General features: G+C 44.9%; 1 protein-coding gene across 8 annotated transcripts in view; it reads left to right on the forward strand.

Annotated features, from left to right (window-relative positions):
* KIAA1217 (KIAA1217 ortholog) overlaps positions 1-19,149 on the forward strand; it is a 374,019-nt gene that overhangs the window by 168,568 nt on the left and 186,302 nt on the right. For 3 of the 8 annotated variants that reach the window (XM_075419526.1, XM_009945360.2, XM_075419528.1), the window contains exon 1: positions 17,438-17,653. The exons of 4 other annotated variants lie outside the window; for them this stretch is intronic. In XM_075419526.1, the coding sequence (XP_075275641.1) occupies positions 17,584-17,653 (70 nt within the window). In that variant the 5' untranslated portion in view covers positions 17,438-17,583. Of the gene's footprint in view, positions 1-17,436; positions 17,654-19,149 lie in introns of those variants that run through there. One more of the 8 variants, XM_075419538.1, reaches the window with a different exon arrangement.

The raw sequence follows: 19,149 nt of genomic DNA on the forward strand, positions 1-19,149 counted from the left end.
ATCGGGTTTTCAGGGCTTAAAGTCAACAGAATTTTTGGGTTGTAGTTTTGCAGAAAGATGTGGTTTTTATACAGACTGGTGATGTTCAGCATGGTAAGAAGAAATTCATCCATCATTGGAAACTGCGCGAGAATGAGTTTTACTTACTGTTTGGATTTAAATTTAATATTTTTTTTATTTCTGTGCGTGTTGATGAATTTAAAGTATAGAAATAAAAATTGCTATGTTATATTACAATAGCTAAATCTTGACAATGGTTCTGTAGGAAGCAGACCATGTAAATGCAAAATCAGAATGGTGTGTTTTCCTCAAGTGGTACCATATGTTGGTTGATTAACAAGTTGCAGGGATATTAGAAGATCTTGGCTGCTTGCAGGAAGGAGCATCTGTTTTCTAAGTCTTTTATCTAATATGTGTAAAGACTTTGCCAAGTCAAGTTTAAGCTTTTTTTTTCTTTTCTTTTTTTTTGGTATATCAGCTATAAATTTTGGGGGTATTTTTCTTTCCACGGGCAACACTAGTGCATTCTTGGGGTTTAAATCTAACCCCATCCCTGTAAAGAAAACGCAGTAATGTTAAGAAGTAATGCAGAATGTCCCATGTGCGAGCATTTTACATGAGCAGTTCAAAATTCTTCCAGCATCACAGCTTGTATTTGGTGTAAGACTTCATGTTTTGTTTTTCTTTTATCTTCAACCAGACATCAGCCCCAGTATCTAAAGAGCAGTTATAAAAGTTGAATTTTCCGTCAGAACTCAGCAGCTCACATTGATGGCTTTGCAGTGAGTGTGCAAAGTGCCAAGTGTGCATGCCTGCATGCACCATCAGGGCAACTACAAAAACAAGTGTCATGAGTTTTTACAGGGTAAAATGTACCATCTTCCACTTAAGACCGATTTCGAGATCCTAAGTAGAATTTAAGCTGTTAATCAGTCTTATAATACTGGCTTGCAGCAGATTCTCTTGTGGTCTAGCCATGTTTGGGGCTGTGGTGAGAGCCAACAGTCTGAGGCTTCACCCTGAAAATAAATAAGGTCTTAGAGAAATATCGGACTTTTAAAGTTTTTTCATGCCTACCTTATGGAGAGCTTCTACTCCTCTCCTCTGTGTTCAAGAAGATCACAGTTTGAGTTTTCCCAAACACAGCATCTAGGAATAAGTTTTCTTATCCAGGCCTGATAAAGTTTTTGGACGATTCTCTCAGACGGGGATCTTAGCTTAGCAATGTGCTTTGACGTGACTTCAGGCTTGGGTTTGTGCCCAGCACTTTGCTCAGAGCTACCTGGTAGGAGAAGGCTGAAGCAGGAGCTGGCTGGCCCTGAGATGCTGTAGAGCAGCAAGGACAGATTGTGTAAGCTCTCTGGAGCCGCACTGGCTCCCTGTCTGCTGAGTCCTGCGGTGTCTCTGGTTTACGCAGGGCCGCATGTCATCCTGTGGGGTTGGTTTTGTTCCGGTGGACGAAAGCAGTGGTTGAGGTTACGCGAGGCTTCGCAATCCTCAGGTTCAAATACCAGGAGACTTTTCTCCCGGTCTGAGGGAACTGAGCACATTGACCCTTCCGAGCGGGTGTGAGCCTTTGGTTTCGGGGGTAAGCACATCAAAGAAAGAACTTGTCTCAACGTGTTTTCAGTGGGAGACTCAGGTTTATGGAAAACAACTTTGTTTTGGATCCAGATGTAAACTGGCTGGGAATGTTTCTGTTTTGTTTGTCTGCCTGTTTTTAATTTGATGGTGTACCCTCTGCTATGGGAGAGATGCCTTATAAATGCGGCCAGAGAAACTTCTCTAGGAGCAGCCTGTCTGCACTCAGCATCTCCCTCTCTCCCTCGGCGCTCCCACTCCGCTGGCGACGCTGCTGGCAGGATCGGCCCTTGCCTCGCGTGTCTGCAACAGCCTCACCCCCGATGGCTATCTCAGGAGCTGCCAGCCCTTCGCCTCTGCTTCCCTTCCCTTTATAAATCGCCACGCACCGCGTCTCGGAAACACGCGGCAGCTCCTGCGTGGCCCTGACCCAAAGGGGCGCTGCTGCCGGCGGGGCTGACCAGCAGGGGGCAGTAGCGCACTGGCCGCCGGACCCGCGCTGCCCCCTGCCCCACTGCCGCCGGCCCGCTGCACCCTGCCCGCTGCCCACTGCCCGCTGCCCCCTGCCCGCTGCCCCCTGCCCGCTGCCCCGCTGCCCCCCGCCCGCTGCCCCGCTGCCCGCCTCCCTCTGCCCCGCTGTCCCCGGCTCGCTGCCCGCTGCCCAGGGCACAGCTCCCGCCGTTAGCGGCCGCAGGGAGCACGGAGGACGTGCTTCTGCATGTTCTTCTCTTGGGTCTCATTTTGTTTCATTGAGGATGAGCAGCAAATGGAAATTTTGAAAAGATGTTCGCTTTTTTTTAAAAAAAAAAGTGATTTGCATGTTGTTAATATCTCTATTGGCAAAATCTGAGTTCACTGTTCATCTGATCTCCCTTACTTTCATTAGAAGGCTGTAATTTGAAGCTGCGAAGGAAGTTTTGCAACAGACAGTGGGTGGAGAGCAACCCATTTTCTCAGTGCTTTGGGACTTTCCATGGTAGGAAACTGTTTGTTTAGTTTTGCAGAAATGCATGTATTTCGTTGGCAGGACATTGAGCACAGCCTTCTGATGACCACAAAGTGAAAAGCTACGACAAGTCTTAAGACAAAGCCGCAAGACGGGAAGCGAGTTCCCTCTCCTCCTGCTGGGCCGCGTGCTTTCAGGGACGGCGGCTTCGACGCCCGCAGGAGGTGGGTGCTGGCTTTCCCCGTAGGTAGTCACGCTGGTGCTGAGCAGCCTTCAGCTGTTGTAAGCCCCAGCCCAGCTCTCTGCCTCTCACCAGTCCAACTGTCCATTCTGTCCAGCTACCAACAGCTTTGAAATCTCAGCCCTGCAACGATGCCTTCATCTCTGCATATTGCCATAGCTTTTCTTCACGTGTTTTCTTGGGGAGTGGGGCAAAGTAAGATATGTTGTCAGGAAAATATGTTGAAGATGATGAGCCAAGAAATGAGAGAAGAAACAGCTCAGCAGGCAGTTGCAGCGTGCGCACATGTGTTTGCGTGAGAGGAAGAAGCGTTACCTTCTCTGCATGGTGCCATATGCTGCACAGACCTGGGATCCCACCGCTGCTCAGCACAGCCCGGTGTGGATGCTGCAATGTGTCTACGTGGATTGGGGTCAAAGTGTAGAAGGAAGTGCTGTTTGCAACTCTTCTGGCACAGCTGCAGCAGCCACTCGTGAAGTGTTACGGACAGAAGTTTAAGAGCAGGCTTCATGCTTTGGTTTTCGAAGCCTGGCCAGGAGTCGTGTAACAACTCCATCTGGTACGGGATTGCAAACAGAAATGTGTTGCGAGGGAAAGACAGACAGTCGTCACCCTTGTAAAATGGCATTTTATGATGGTGAGAGTCTCCTTAGAATATGCTCTGGGTTGGATTGTTTTGTTTCAAGAGAGAAGTGTTGAAGAAACTGATTGTCTGGCCTGCTGGCAGCAAAAGAGCATGACAGAAGGTGTTGGGCAAAAACAGAAGTAGGAAAGTATTCATACAGAGAATCTGGAACGCGAGTCTAAAATTTAGGATCAAATATATGCTTGGGTATTGAGGAAAACAGTCTACATGGGAATCACCCACTGTCTACAAAATTGTGGAAAAGTTAAAAAGAGTGTTAGAAGATATTTCCATGTACAGACAGTATACATTTTTCCAAATAAAAAAATAATTTTATTTTAATCTCAGAACTATCCAAAAAGTTGTAAGTGCAGATGTTTTCAAGAGACCACCACTACCTCCAATGGAGAGCTCTGCTCTGCCTGTGTGAGAGTCACCTCCTGTAACATTGGCCCTATATGTATTGGGCGTTTAGTCTAACGTGCGTGCTGCTTTACAGTCATGGAGAGACATCACAGGAGACTCATTCACCCCATCCTGAAATAGATGTCTAGAATGAGTGGGATGAGTAACCTTCAGCAGGTTCCTGTTTCACCCCTGTGGTTTACCAGGTGAATAGCTTATGTAGCTTATGCTAGGTGCTTGTATTTTTGGTGGCTGAGACTAAGTGAGGTGCGGCAGGTTGGCTTCCCTTCAGAAGAAGGAAGCTCTGGGATTCTTTTGTGGTATCTAAGGACAAGTCCCATCAGCTAGAAAATAGCATGCTGATTTTCTTTTATTTGCAGTGTCAATATTGCAGATGGGCGTGAACCAGCTCTGGAACAACCAGTGCTTCTGCCAGCCTGCAGCCACCTTCGCAGGTCTGCGTGCAGGGGCCCTGGTCTCCAACAGAGGACAGATTTGGCTGCTCTATCCAAACAGCAGTATGCAAAGGTTGCTTACGCAAGGTGGTGTGAACTGTGTGTGCTCCACACCCATGAAGCTTTTGTGTTTTTATTTTTTTAACCACTTCAGATTTTCTGGGTCAGGAGTTACTGAGATACATCACTATATATCATGTCACATATACATCACTTTGAAAAAGAGTATTTAGTCATGCAAATAAAACGTTCACAGAGAGTCTCCTCTGACATACTGCAGCAGCTCCCTGCTACTGCAGTAGCTCCACGTGCGTGGCACCCCCTCCTAGTCTGATACGTTTCTGCAGTTAACACAGAAGTACATAATCTCAGGTATGAAATTGCCATTGTTTTCCTGCAAGTTTGATAATTCAGTAAGAACTGCTTTCTAAAGTGCTTGAAAATCTAATGAGATTCTGGATAGGCCTCTTTCAAGTCAGCCAGTCATAACATTCCTTGAGAAATTGCTAGTAAAAAGTTTCTTACTGTGCATAGCCGCTTAATAAAAGGTGTATTATTCTTTGTCCTTGAAAAATCTCCTGACAAAAAAAAAAAAGGGCAAAAAAAAAAAAAAAAGCTCTCCTGTTTCCTGGAATGGGAAAGCAGGGAGGCAGTTAGACATCTCAATAAGGTAAGGAAATAGTAAAAGCAAATTTCTGAAGAACTACAGGGACAAAACATCTGATGCCTTCATGGAGAAGTTGTGTGTGGTAGTGTGGGCAGATACTCAGATTTCATGCTTCTAAATGAGCAAACTGCCAAGAATCCTGCTGCTACCAGATCCCAGTACTACGCTGTGGAGTACTGTGCGCTGATCTGCGCAGCCTTGCCTGCCCTTACCCTGGGTCCCACATCCCAGAAAGATGGGGAAGGGCGAGGGAGGCTTGGTACCACCCTGTGCTTCAGCCTAAGTCACGGCACCTAAAGTTCTCTGGAGTGGCCTCTCAGTAGTGGGGAGTTGATGAGGGAGAAAAGATCTCAGCGCCCCCCTAGAGCTGCACTGATCCCTTGTTCAAAGGGATTAATAGCGTTCTGACACTTGGTGGTAGCCAGAGCTTCCGATGCTGATGCAACGTAAGATTTACCCTGCATTGTCCGCCACCTCTGTGGAATGGCTGAAGCACTGCAAATTCGTTCTCTAGCTCCCACTACACTTTCCTGTGTAAGCAAATGTTTAAGGCTTTTTTTACAACAGATGATATGATACGACTTAACATATTGTATGCCATTCGTTCTCTCCCATGTCCTCGCTCCAGGAGGAGATTTCTGTACGATTCTTACTACCCAGCAGAGTGTTTTGATTAGATCTGGGGTTATTATTTTTCTGTTGTAATGTAAGTGCTTCTATTTATTTATGTTTAGCAAGTATGACAAAGCATTACTGTCAGCATTAGGGCTTCTTGTAACTCCTCAAGTGGAATAGCAGTTGTAGCAGGTCAGACCAGAGGTCCAGCTCGTCAACCTGTCTTGAATGGTGATGGTTACCTAGGGAAGAAAACAAGATCAATGAGAGTACGTGGTGATACTTCCGGAATATCCTCCCAGCAATATATGATTAAGAGATTACTTGAAAGAAACCAAGGATTATGTCCTTTTTTTCACAGTGGTTGGTGGAATTTTTTTTCATTAACTTCTGGTTTTATTTTTTTGAACTCTTGTAAACTCAGCAACTGCAGTGTCCTACAGCAAGAAGTTCCCCAGCTTACCAGTACTTCCGTAGTGCTCCGTGAAATTGTATTCACATCTACGTGTTTTTGAATCATGAGCCTCCTTGTTTCATTTGATGACGCTACAGTCTGTATTGACAGAGACAATGAACAGTCTTTCCCTATTTAGCTTCTCTCTGTCACTCATGTTTATAGACTTCAAACAGATGTTTGAGTCATCTGTTTTCAGAATGGAGAGTCCTACATAATTTAGTTGTTCCTTGTACAGAAACTGTTCCATAACTTTGATCATACATGCCGCCGCCTTCTCAACATTTCTACTTCTGCTATATCTTTTTTGACCTGGGGTGAGTTAAACCTGCATGCAATATTCAAAATGTGGGTAGGCCGTGGGTTTGTACAGTAGCATAATAATATAATCTGTCTTCTTCATTATTCTTTTCCTAGCATTTTCTAACATCTATTTGGTTTTTTAATCACTAGTGAGCACTGAGCTGAAATTTTCATAAAAATGGTTATACCCTCAAACTTTCTTTTTGAGTAGTAATAGTCTGTTCAAAGTCAATGTGCATCACTTTACATTTATCTACATGGGATTTAATCTGTCACTTTACTGCCTAGTCAGTGAATCTTGTGAAGTCTCTTCTTCATAATCAGCCCTTGTCTTCACTGAATATTGTCATGTTCTCAGCAAGCTCTGTCACCTCACTTACACCCCTTTTTCCAGCTCACTGCTGTTGAGAGCTGCCTGGACTAGCACGTTCTCTGCGATGCCATTGGTAATATCCATCCCCGGGGAAATCTGTCTTTTGTTCCTACCCAGTCTTTCCTATATTTATTCAGTTTTTTATCAATGAGAGGATCTCCTCTCTTTGTTCCTTTATGAAGGAGTGTTGCTACATGCCCTGTGGAAACCCAAGGGAACCATATCTGCTGGCTATCACATGTCTGTTCTCTCACCAGGTTGGGAAATGGAAATGCAGTTCTGCTTCTGCTTTCCTTGACCCAGATGATCATGCATTTCAGGTTCTCTCTGCAACATTAAATTATTAATGTCACAGGACCACATTTGGGTTTTGCTACATTTCTAACGTGTTGTCCACATGCAACGTGTCAGGAGTCCTACTGGGGAGTGACAGATGCTGCTTTCTGAAGTCGGGGGGAAGCATTTATCGTTCTTATTTTAGCTCCATCAGCAAGAGAAAATTACGAGCGATAGCCTTCTGTGGCTGAATTTGTTGTTTATTGAAAACTATGGCAGAACCCACAAGATGAGGAGAGAAAATAATGTCTGATTTTAAATTTCAGCTGTTGGCTGCAGCTGCAGCTTGCAGAAAGCTTTTCAGCCTGGTTCCTTCCCCATTTTCTCCTAGCTTCCTTTTACTGCAAAAGGAAGCTGAAGTGCAACGCTGAACGCTTGATGACTTGGGGTTTTTAGTACGCAAACAACTTAGACATTAAATGGTATGACTTTGAGCATAGGTATTATCAGATGTACGTTATTTAAGAAGGGGGTGAGATACAAAAATTTTTAATTATTTTTTTAAGTATAAATGTGTAGCAATGTATTATTTTTTTTTTAATAGAAGGTGAATTATTTAAGCTGTCTGCAAGGGGCTGAGTTTTTATGTTTACGTTTTATTGAGATGTCACTCCCTCAACGAATTAATAGCCTCAGAATTCACAGTTACTTATCATGTACTAAATAAAGCTGCTATATTCTTAAAACTGGTGACAACTTCTGCAAGATGAAGGGGTCTTTAACCAAACAAAGAATCCCGGCGGCATGGCAGTCCCATGCTGATGCAGACAGCTGAGGAACTGAAAACATGCTACCTTTCACCAACCGAGGCTTTATTCCTGTCTTGGAAACGCTCCTGAGGTTTGCATAGAGCTATGAAGAAAAGGTATTTAGTGATGATTTGCAAAGCACTGCCACAGTCTTAATGTCTATGACTAAAATCAAGTACAGTGTAAGACAGTGTTGAAAAAGGACCATGTGCTGCCCAGGAGGCCCGGTGTGGCCTTGTCCTCTAGAAGAATAGTTCTCAGACTCTTGAAGTCAGAAGACCACCCAGCCTTTTCCTGGTAGGATGGGCAAGACAAACAAATTGCCTTCTTTAATGGTTGGGAAAAGAAAGTGATTGATAATTACTGCCTGTAGCATTTTAACCCCTAATTGTGGTATTCAGCCTGTATTTTCTGGCTGCATTTAGGCACTTCTTCAGAAAACTATTCAGATTTGAGTTAGATGTTTAAGTGATGTCAGACCTGTAAACCCCTCTGTCCTAACTTCCATACTGCAGACCATCTTCTGCACTTAGGTTTACTCCCGCAGTCCTGGAGAGAGGATAGCTCTGGATTAAACTCCTCTACTGGGATCTGGCTGTTCTTGAATTGAGCTCTTACAGCAAGAATCCTTGCAAAAAAACCAGACTAAAAGCATTGAATGACTACTACTCATGGGCTGCAAACTCATCCTTCGCTCACCCAATGCCGTCTTCCAAGGGCATTCCTGCGTTACTCTCTGTGTGAGAGAGGATTTATAGGAGCTTATAAAACTGAAACAGGGGCATGTAAGTAATGTTGTCAACTTGTCTCAAAGAGATTTTGATACTTTTTTCCATTCAGCACTTTGCCCAGACTTTCCTCCAACTGGTAAAAGGATTTCGATATCATTCCAGCCGTGGTCTTGAAATACTATCTTTTAGTAGCAGTTGTAGAGCAAAACAGCAAAAGAGGGAAAAAGTGTGAATTTATCACTGGTCTTTGTTATGTTAATTATGAAAGATTGAGGCAATGGTATGAAAATCATAAACAGAGTAAATCACAAAGTTATACTTTTGCAGATGAGTATTGGAAATCGGAGTAAAGGAGTATATGTGTATGCTGTAAAAGCTGTCTTGAGTTACCAATTAGTATTTAATAGCCTTTTCCTTTGGAGTGAAGAAAACCTGTCATTGCCAGTACTTACTGCCTGTTCCCTATCCTCAGCTATGCTGCATGTAAAGGCATGTGCTGTATTATGAGAGATATTTGTATATCTCAGTGCAGACTTGCAGTTTGTAAAGGGAGATAACTAATACAATGCCATCTTATGCTGTCAGTGGAGAGCTCACCTGTGAGTCATCACGTTGAAAAGTTTTTGTAAGAAATACAAAACAGTTGGAATTAAATTGTCTTGGGTTATGTATTTATTCATGAGAGAGACAGAGGCTCTACCTCTGAATAAGCTTAAACCTTGTATGACACAGTTCTATGCTGACGTGGCTTATTCTTGTCTTCACCCCAGGCAATTCTGTGCGCTGCTTGGAGCTTGATGAGATGGATCATTGTCACTTTTTCCCACTTTTTATCTTCTGCAAAAGTGCTGCACAGAAGGAGCAGACTTCCCCATGTAGGAGAAATAGGTTACGACACCAGAGCCGTGTCACTGCGGCTTCCTCGATGCTTGGACGTTGTGCCCTTGCTGAAGCACGCTCTCCCTTTTCAGCAGGAGGCAGCCGTGGGCACGGGCTCCCTGTCCTGGCTGTGGAGAGGGCTCCAGCCTCACACCCCTTGCCCTGGGGGCTCTGCGCTGTTGTGCAGCATCCAGCTGCACCGGTGTTTTCAGAGGTAAATTTAGGTCACGTACTCCTTTGTTAGTACGTGAAGTTCAAAGAGTGGGCTCTGATAATCCTGCTAGATGTACTGCAAGGAGGAGATGGGAATACTAGAAAGAAAATGGAAAGAAGAGAGGCAAGGACTGGTTTTCCAAGAGGAAAACCAAGACTGAGGTGTAACGCAAGTCTTCAGGAGCTCATCTGATGCGAGTGATTGAGGAGGACGCTGTGAGGTGGCTTTCTCGCCAAGCACACGTCTGACAGCACTGATGGGTCTGGCTGACAAAGGGGGAATAAGTCTGATGGCTGGAAACTGAAGTTAAGTCAACTTCACCCTGAAGAACTAGGAAACAATTTCTAACACTGAGTGTAACTGAACATCAGTCAATTAATTGTGACATAGTCTGTGAAACAAGAATGGGTATACTTGCAAAGCCATGCTAGCCCAGGTGCAGCAAGAAATCCCGTATTTATCGTGGTGGTTGTCGGAGGGTGTGGAGTGGTGGCAGTCCTGCCACTGCTGGATGTGATGTGCCTGAGCTGTCAGCTCCATCAGCCACCTGCGTGGGCCTACGGGCTGAAACGCCCGCAAATAACACACTTGTAGCACTGGCAGCTCTGTATTAAAGGGAGTGGTTATAATCAACAGTCACGCTTCAGCCTTTCGGCTGGTAATGGGCTGCGTTCAGGAGGGTTTGCCGCCTCAGAGGACATCGGGCTAGGTGTGTTTCGAGGTGCTCTTCTTTTTCCTCTCAGTTTTTTTTTCATGTGTAAGAGGCTGGCTGTGCTGGAGACAGTGACTGGATGTGCGCACCACAGCTTTGAGGTTAGGATAGTTTGGGGGTTTTTGAAGGTGGATGTCTGATCTGGGAAATCAAAGGTGGAGGAAAGAATTTTCCTCTTGGAGTCAGCTGGGAGCTTGACGTCCTGCACTCTTCTCGTGCCGATCATCTGGGTAGATCTCATCACATGGTGTGGTGGGGTCAGAAACAAACACGAGTGCAGATGCAGCATTGATCTCCTGAGATCGCTAATGTCTTGTTCAACTCATTTAAATGTTTGGCTTTTGTGTGAGGACCCCACATCAAATTTAATGGCTTGTGATAAATGAGAAGTTGGACAAGATAATCAAATGGTCCCCGTTGCCCTAAAGCTATGAAATCGTAAATGCTGAAGAGTGAATTATTAAGTGTACATCCCGGCAGAACAGACTGGGGAGGCCTGAGAAAGAACAGGAGTGCCACTGCTGTCAGCTTTGATTGCTTTCTTACTAATCAGGGATCTTAATGATCGCATCAGCATGGTCTGGGAAGGTCGGAGACGCCCTTTTGAAGGAAGCTGGTGTACATACTGTTGGAGAGGTCATTGATACATTTGCAGGTAGGAGGTTCTACTCTAGCCCTCTGCTCTTGTGTCTGCCTCCAGGAGCTGGTGCTCTCCAAGGAGTAAAAAAATAAAAGCTTTTCAAACAGCAACCTGTGACCATCAAATAAAAATCCACAAAATCAAATGAAATCCACATGGAAACAAAGCTGTAAGAGTTTATTCTACTTGTATTTAGCTCTTTTCAGATGCTCAGATTGTCGTTTGCTGTGTAGTGCTGCCCTTGTGGCAGGAGACAGGGAGAAACTATAGTGAGAGCAATTAAAAATGTCCAACTCATTAAGTCACAGTGGTGCTGACCTCTCCTGTGATTTTAGTCTTGAGTCTCAGAAAAAAATCTAGTTCTTGTCAGTGACATTGTGGAGAAAAGTTGAACATATGATTGGGTGCAGCCCAGAGATGAATAAAATGAACACTGTTCCCAAAAGGGTGACTTTTCAAGAAAAACCATCATCATGAATTGTGTGAATGCTGTGGGTTGGCAATACTGCTACCATTGTGTTATTTTCTAATCATTATTTACTAATTAGTTTATTTAAACCATTGGTTTTGGTGGAATATTTATCAGAATTGCCTGTTGATAAGTAAGTAGTTACACTAATCACAGTTTGAACTATTGTATTAATATTGGACCCAAGCTCTGTCAAAGTACACTTTGTGTTTCCTATTAATTCAAGCAGTCGCCTGACAATGTTATCAACCTCGTGTGTACTTGGTAGGAGCTGAAATAAAGGATCTCTCATTATTCTTTTTAAGTATAATTGTACTTTGCAGAGAGCAACTCTCAATACCTTTGGTGACTGAAGCGTGCCGCCTCGTACATTTACAACCAGACCCTGCAGACATCCATGAAACCAGCAACAGTCAGTGTTTTGGGCATTAAGTCTATTGTTCTGGCACTGCTGAAGAATTGGACCGATTTGAATCCAAACTCTCACCAGAGCTCTGTTTGAGTGAATTCAACCAAAAGGGAACTTATCAAAATCAAAATGCTTTACAGTGGGGAGAAATAGAATTTCAATGTAGAGCAGATGGCCTTGAAAGTGACCTTCTCCCCTCCCTTTCTTCCACCTCCCTCAGAAACAATTCTCTACTCTGTTCCTTCCCACCCACATATTGCTTTTTATTTGATTAAACTCTAGTGATTGAAATTTCCACGATGTGAGGCACGTTTTCCTTTCACAGAGTTATTTGTTTGGTACCTTACAAAAACAGATGTTCATATTTTCTATTTCTGTGTTTGCAAGCTGATCTCATTCCTTACTGTAGGTGAACCTGTATGGAAAGTGTGATGTGTGAAGAGCTGGCCAGGCTGGCAGGTGCGAGGAGGAGCTGTAGCGTGCCAGGGTCTTCACTTCAAAGGTGGCTGCGCTGGTGGCAATGTACTAATGTCAACGTTAGCGTGCTACGGCAGGATGACAACGACGAGGGGGTAAAAAGTCTGAAATAAGGTGTTGCTTTACATGAGTCAGAAACATGTATCCTGTAATTATGCTCATTTAGCTCTGTTCCATCTTATCTTGGGTGGCGGGAAGGGAAGTCATGTTAAAGTGTATCTACAGTTAGCTGTGTTGGTATTGTCCCAAATAAAAGAGGGAGATAAAGTTATGGATGAAAGAGAAGAATCATCTTTTTTTTTTCTCCCCACTTGAATGTTAGTGACTCTTTGTGATGACCAGAGTGCTTTTTCACAGTTTGATTTAGGGCATGCACAAGCATTTACTGCTTTCAGACCTTTTCATTTATTTAAAAAAATGGAGGGGGAGGAAGGAAACAAGAATAAAACTTGGAAAACAGAAAGCTTATTTAACAAGATGTAGGTGCCCAGGTGTGAGAGTTGTGAGCTTGAGCAAGCTGTCTTTCAGATGCACTGGTACTTGGAGATATGTAAGGCATGTAACACTACAGTGCTTGTTGGTGGGAGGTGGGCTGGGATGCTGCATCCTTCTTCGTATCTGAGAGCTCAGCGATGCCGAGTGGCGGGTGATTATAGCTGCTCCCCAGAGCTCCATTTGAAATGACGTTGGAAAGATGAATGTATCTTCTGCTTTATTATCTCATGTTCAACCTCTCAGTGACTCTTTAATAGTTGTTTTACTGATTAAGGCTGGTGGTGGCTCTGGGCACCCCTGTCAGTCTCTGAACTTCTTTGGAGAGCTGAAACCTGTAGGTCTGACAAGACACAACGAAATTCTGCTGTGGAGATGTATAGAGAAGCTCATACTCAATTTTCTTTTTTGATTTAGCTGGAGTTTTGCCATTTCACTCATTTGGCTAATTTTTCCTCAGAAATATGAGAGTTCTTCACTGAACTGGAACGTACCAAGTATAGATATTGAAACTCTCCAATTTTTTAACAGTGAAGGTAATTTCATGATAAATAATCCCAGAGGTTGTATTAGATTGCTTGTCATCATAAATTTTAAAATCAAGTTCAGATGTTTTCCTTTAATTTAACCACTGAATAATTTACCCACTAACCTTGCATTAGAAATAGGACCCAGCTCACTGAAATCCCTTACTAAGCAGATGAGACTAAATGATCCACATCTTAAAAATCTATGATTCCTTGTTGTACAATACCAAATCAGTAGACAATTGATTTTAAAATAGTGTAAACCTCTTTCCCCCCAGATCTACTTGCATGAATTCGCATCGATAGACCTCAGGGATTTTTTTTCATTTTGTTTGTACAAGCTAGTGGCTAGTATTGTATCATCTTTGATAATATAGTATCTGAACAGAGTCCTTTTCTTTTTAGGGGTGAGCCTATTTTAGTTACGAAGCACTGAGAGACCACACCGAGGACCACAGTGAGCTCTCTGAGTGCAAACGAGAACAGGGATGTGCTCAGGTGAATTGCAGCACTGGAGCTGCTCTTTGCTGGCCGAGGTGGAAATCAGAGTTTCACCACCCTCAGTGCTGTTGTTCCACAGTTAGTTCAAGTTACTTTCTCCATTTCAAATCTGACTAGCTGGTATTGAATGGCCACCCGCAACTCCCTGGCATGGAGGGGAGGTTTCCTGACCCGCTGGAGCATCCTCTTGATGATCCCCTCCGCCAGGGGCAGGCCCAAGCAATCTCCGGCTGCGTAATGGCGTGGAGAGGTGCTCCAGTGTGACCCGCCTGAGTGCTCGTAATTCCTCCCAGACTTCTGCCTCACCGCTTCAGTCTTAATATTTATTTTGTTTCTGGACTATAGCAGGCTAGATAGTGTCAGGCTGGTTCCTACTGAGAGCATTCATGATGTATTTCTCGGTGGCTACATGATTTCACATGGACAGGTCTTTAATTATGGGATGTTTATTTTGATTTAACGATTAATAATTAACTTCCCATTTTTTTAGTTGTAAATAATTGCTAGAGCCAGGCAGTCATTGTATATTAGAAGTTGGACCAATTGAGCGGAGCCAGTATTTGTTAATTGTTCCTTTCACACACATGGGTTTAGCAAGTGTTTAAGCTGCTCTGGGACATTAATTTTAAACACAATTAAAACAGCATAACCTATTTGCAATTATTCTCTGTGCATTGTTTTGATATTGATGGGTCCAGTTCTGAGCACAGTAATCAAAAGGAACCACTGTTATTGTTGATCCCGCAGATAAACAAATGCTGATTGCGTGCTGTGAACTGGTTAATCAAGTTTATTTAGCTTGTCGTTAGTGATTCATCCCAGTGACTGTGCTGGGGAGCTCTTTATTTGAGCCAAACAGTATAATGGTTCTGGCTGTCTTCAGTTTCTTAGCTGCTAAAGGAGCTTCAGTAATTCTTTTAAATCGACTTAGGTAACATCTTCAGGAATGGCATTGTTACATATATTAATTAAATCCAGTTTGGGACCAAGGACTTTTCCTTAAAGTGAGGACATGCTTTGCGACCTTGCTGTCCCAGCTGTTCCCTGTCCAGGAGCAGAAGTGATTATGTTTCCTCTGAGGCTGGGTGGGCTCTTTTGTTTGGTTTGATTTTGATGATACTGAAGCATGCCATGTCTAGTCTCACCTTTTGCCAATGCTATTCGAGAGACTACTTCCGCAGCTGCAGAAGTTCTCCCAAGGTGACACCCCGTTTTCAAGTCACACGTCCACAACCAAATACGTAATCTCTCTTAGATCATCTCTGCATTTTCTCTGCATTTTGGGGGTCCGTGTTGCTCAGGCCCCTTAGCAGCACCAGCAATACCATCTACTGTTAGTCTCAGCAGTGGGAGCATCTTGCCGTGGCCACAAAAGCGTCAGTCTCAGACCAGGCTGGCACCGTCCCAACGGACAGCAGGCTGCTCAGCAGGACACGGTGGGGGGGGGTGGTGGTGGTGATGGTCAAGAGATCAACTCTCTGTCTTGTGCTCGTGGCTGTGGAAAATAATGGTGCTGGCTAAAAGAAGATCTTTTAATGGAGTTTTTTTTTTTTTAGTCTTAAACTAATTTTATGGGTGTTTTTCCCCACCATGGATGGAGGTAAAAACCTCCTAAGGGGCTAGAGTGGATTGATTTTGATCTTATTAAGGCTCTTGGTACACACTGTACCAACCTCCAGAGCTAACCCTGCTTTTGTACAAAGCTGCAAAAGCACCTTCCTTTTAGGCATTTTTAGGCAAATATTTTTTGTGCTTTCCATTGCATTATTTCAGGAAAAGATCTTTTTAAATGCCCTTAAGTTTCCTGTCAATTTCTGAGCCCTGTGTGCAGGTAATGTCTTAGTACAGCTTTCACGTTGCTACTCCAGGCAACCACACTGGCTTTCTTTTCCCATCGGGGGTTTCTGAGTTATTATGCATTTCTTCAAGTTGGTGGTGTTCAGTGATGACTATTCCTGTAAGAGCCCTCTTCTCCTTCCAGCTGGCTGTGAGTGTAAGTTGCAAGAGGCTCATCAGGCTTGTCCAGACTCTGGAAAACCTCAACTTAAAGGCACATTCCTCCATATCACACAAGGCAACACCAGATAAGTGGGATGGCTGGCCATCGATTCTCCTCCAAAAATAGTCCACAATCAGAATGAGCAGGAGTAACCCAAGGCCAGTAAAAACACTACTCTAAATACAGCGTGTTGCAGGGCAACTACAGGAGTATTCTGCTGGGAGCGCTGTACTGCAGGCCTTAAATAGCAGTGCTAATGTTTAGATTGTATTTTCATCTTTTCTGTGTTTTCCATGCCAGATTTCTGGGACCTTTGCCAGGTTCCAAGACTATATAGAATTAATTGTTAAAAAGGAAAATAAATATTTCTTAAGTGCTAGGGAATATTTATGTCTGATCTAACGAACAACAGTTTTGTTCATTTATCAGTTGTTAATTGCCGTTTACTGAAATGGTTCTTCTGTCTGGAAGGGGGAGGATTGGGGCACGAGGAGGGTGATTCTCCTTAAGCTTCTGTATTGAATTTATATACACACAAAACATTTCTGCATTCAATAATCTAAGTAGACAGGATGACATTTCTGCCAGATAGAGATGTAGAAGGAAACGTAGGGGAATTTTCCTAGGCTGTCTGGACTGGATGGTTGAGAGGTCATTGCAAGCAATTTAGCTGATGTTGCGTTGCAGTCAGAGTTGAAGAAAGCTTGGAAGACCGTATTATGCTAGGTCTGTTTAAAAAGACATCCAAGATGCTAACTGTTATCTGGTGTTGCAGTACGAGGTTGATTTAAATGAGAAATTGCATATTTTTATTAATACCTCAGTTATGCTTTGTTCTTAACCTAATTCAGAAGCTGTCCATGGATAAACAATCTGGTCTCGATGCTGTAACTCAACACTCGGTTTATTCCACCATCTCTGCTCCGCGTTATCGTTTTGGTAGACTAATTCGGTCTGATATTCTCCCACTAAATCAACACGTGTGGCATCGGCTGGAATCTGTGGGATTTGATCTCCTCCTTCTCAGCCACTTTACATTTTTGCCTCGCAGCCTGGCGGATCTATTGATCCTCACGCAGGCTTCCTGCCTCTGGTCTGCCAAAGGAGAATTAGTTCTACGTTTCTCTATGCTTCGCTACTGAGGCTTCAGAATCCCTCTTCACCAAAGTCCTTGCTTACATATTGCTACCATTCATTTTTATTGGCTTCAGTAAAGTTGAATTCCTGTATCTTGATTATTTTTTCCCTAATTCATTCTCTGAGCAGCTTGAAAGAATTCAACAGAAAACAAAACCTCAAAGCGCTTGTATAATGAATTACCCTCAAACGAGATGCTGAAAAAGACAGAGGAGCATTTATCAGGAATGTTTGTGGGCTTGGTGGTTATGGGCTTAAAAAATATTCCGTGGAAAGGCTTTTGTCCCGTGACGGAGATTTAAGAGGCTGTGGGTTGGGATTCCAGCAGGGGCTCGGGCCTGCGGTGGTGTTTGAAGCGTCCCCTTTCATGAAGCGGGAGGGGAGCCGGCGGAACGGCCCATCATCACCTGTTGGGGCCCAGCGCTCGGGGGGCCCCCCGCCCGCCGGCCCGCCCGCCCGCCCGCCGCCCCGCGGCCCCCGGCCCCCGGCCCCAGCCCCGGCCCGGAGGGCGTGCGGGGCGCCTCGGGGGGGCTTCGCGGCGGGGCCCGGGGAGTTGCCTTTCCCCTCCCCGGGGCCGGCGCTGACCGCCCGGGCGCCGCGGCTCCCGAGCTGTGGGAGAGGGGAGCCGGTGCGGTAGCCAGGGACAATGGAGGAAAACGAAAGCCAGAAACTTGAGCTGTGCCTGGCGCGCTCGGCGGACGGCAGGCAGATGAAGGGTAAGCAGGAGAAGCAGGCAAAGATGGAGTTGCGTTTAAACGTGCCCCTCGCTGCTGCTTTTTGTAACTGGAGGCAGAATGCATGGGGGGGTGTGGGGGGTGGAAAGCGTGTCTTTCTTGTGCTAGCGGCTCTGCAGATTTCCCTCACGCTCCGACTTCGTGAGTTTAACTTTCTCTCTGGAGCGCTTTCTGCCCGACCTCTGAGGCCGGGAGCCTGCCGGGTGGCTGTCACGGTGCGGAGGGAGGGTGCCGCTCCCGCGACGGGGGAGGAATAGCGTCACGGCCCCTTTAAATGCCCTGAGTGCTGCACCTATGGCAGGGGAACGGCTCTTCTTTAGGGGGAGCAAGGCCGAGAAGCTGCGAGCGTGGTTTTCACGGCGGGCCGGCTGCGGTGCGGCCGGGGGAGTGCCGCCGCCCTGCCGGCGCTGTGTCTGAGAGCGAGCGGGAGCGCTCTGCCGCGGGGTCTGCGGGGGCCGCTCTGCCGCGGGGTCTGCGTGGCCGCTCCGCGGGAGCGCGGCGTGCAGGTGGCGTCGCCGGCACCTCGTCCCGGCTGTGTCCGTCAGAGCGTTCGCGGAGCACCTCTGAGCCTTCTCGGTTGCTTTCACCGGTCTTCCGTTACCCAAACAGTGCGTGGCCGGGTACACCTGGTTTTAAGGAAAAAGTCACCCAAGTTTACGAATAAGTAACACCAGAAAATAGTGCGTAGACAGCTTAGGAGAAAAAAACAACAACTTTTTTTCTTGGGGGTTCACTAATTTCTTGAACCTCTTCTGAATCATTTTTCAAGTTGAAGTGTGGGGCAGCGCAAGTCACGTGCATCTGTGTATATGTTTACGTGTAGTGGGACGGAGATCTTCCCTCAAAGGCTGTGTCAGAATAGGGAGGAAAGGAAAAAAAGCCTTCAGCAATGTGTTTCTTCTGTGTGGGTTGCATGGAGCTGCCTGAGATACGCGTGGAGCTAGGAAACCAGAGGTCTGACCAACCGGATCCTCTGATCCCCCAGATTTTGAATGCTGGGAGTTCATAGCCGGATTCAGTAGGTTTGGCCCCTATCCAAATGTTACATTCGGAAGTTCCTTGGAAAGAGAGCTAATTGTAAAGACAAGGGAGTAAATTAGAAAGATTCCAAATAATCTCGAATTTACTGCTGGCAGAAATAGAGCGGAGGTGGGTTTGACTCACGTTGTTAAAACTGTGTTCTTTTTTAAACTTTAAATATTGAATGTAGTTTGCTTCAAGGCTCAGTTTTGTAGTACCAGTACAGGTCAGGTCCATACTTGTACCTTTCTGAAATTATTCTGAAAATGTTCTTCTTTCATGTCACCTGGATTGCAAAACAGGACCACTGAAATCTTCACAACATTTGAAGTAATGAAGCAGAGTGACTTTCCTGACCTGTGTAGACTTCATGAAGGGTGTGACTTAGAAGAATTGCATACCAGGACATGTTGAAGGACTTTTTTTTTTTTAGTTTCCAGCTCACAGCAATTAATCCT

This window comes from Opisthocomus hoazin, chromosome 4, assembly GCF_030867145.1.
Source record: "Opisthocomus hoazin isolate bOpiHoa1 chromosome 4, bOpiHoa1.hap1, whole genome shotgun sequence".
Taxonomy (NCBI): Eukaryota; Metazoa; Chordata; class Aves; order Opisthocomiformes; family Opisthocomidae; genus Opisthocomus; species Opisthocomus hoazin.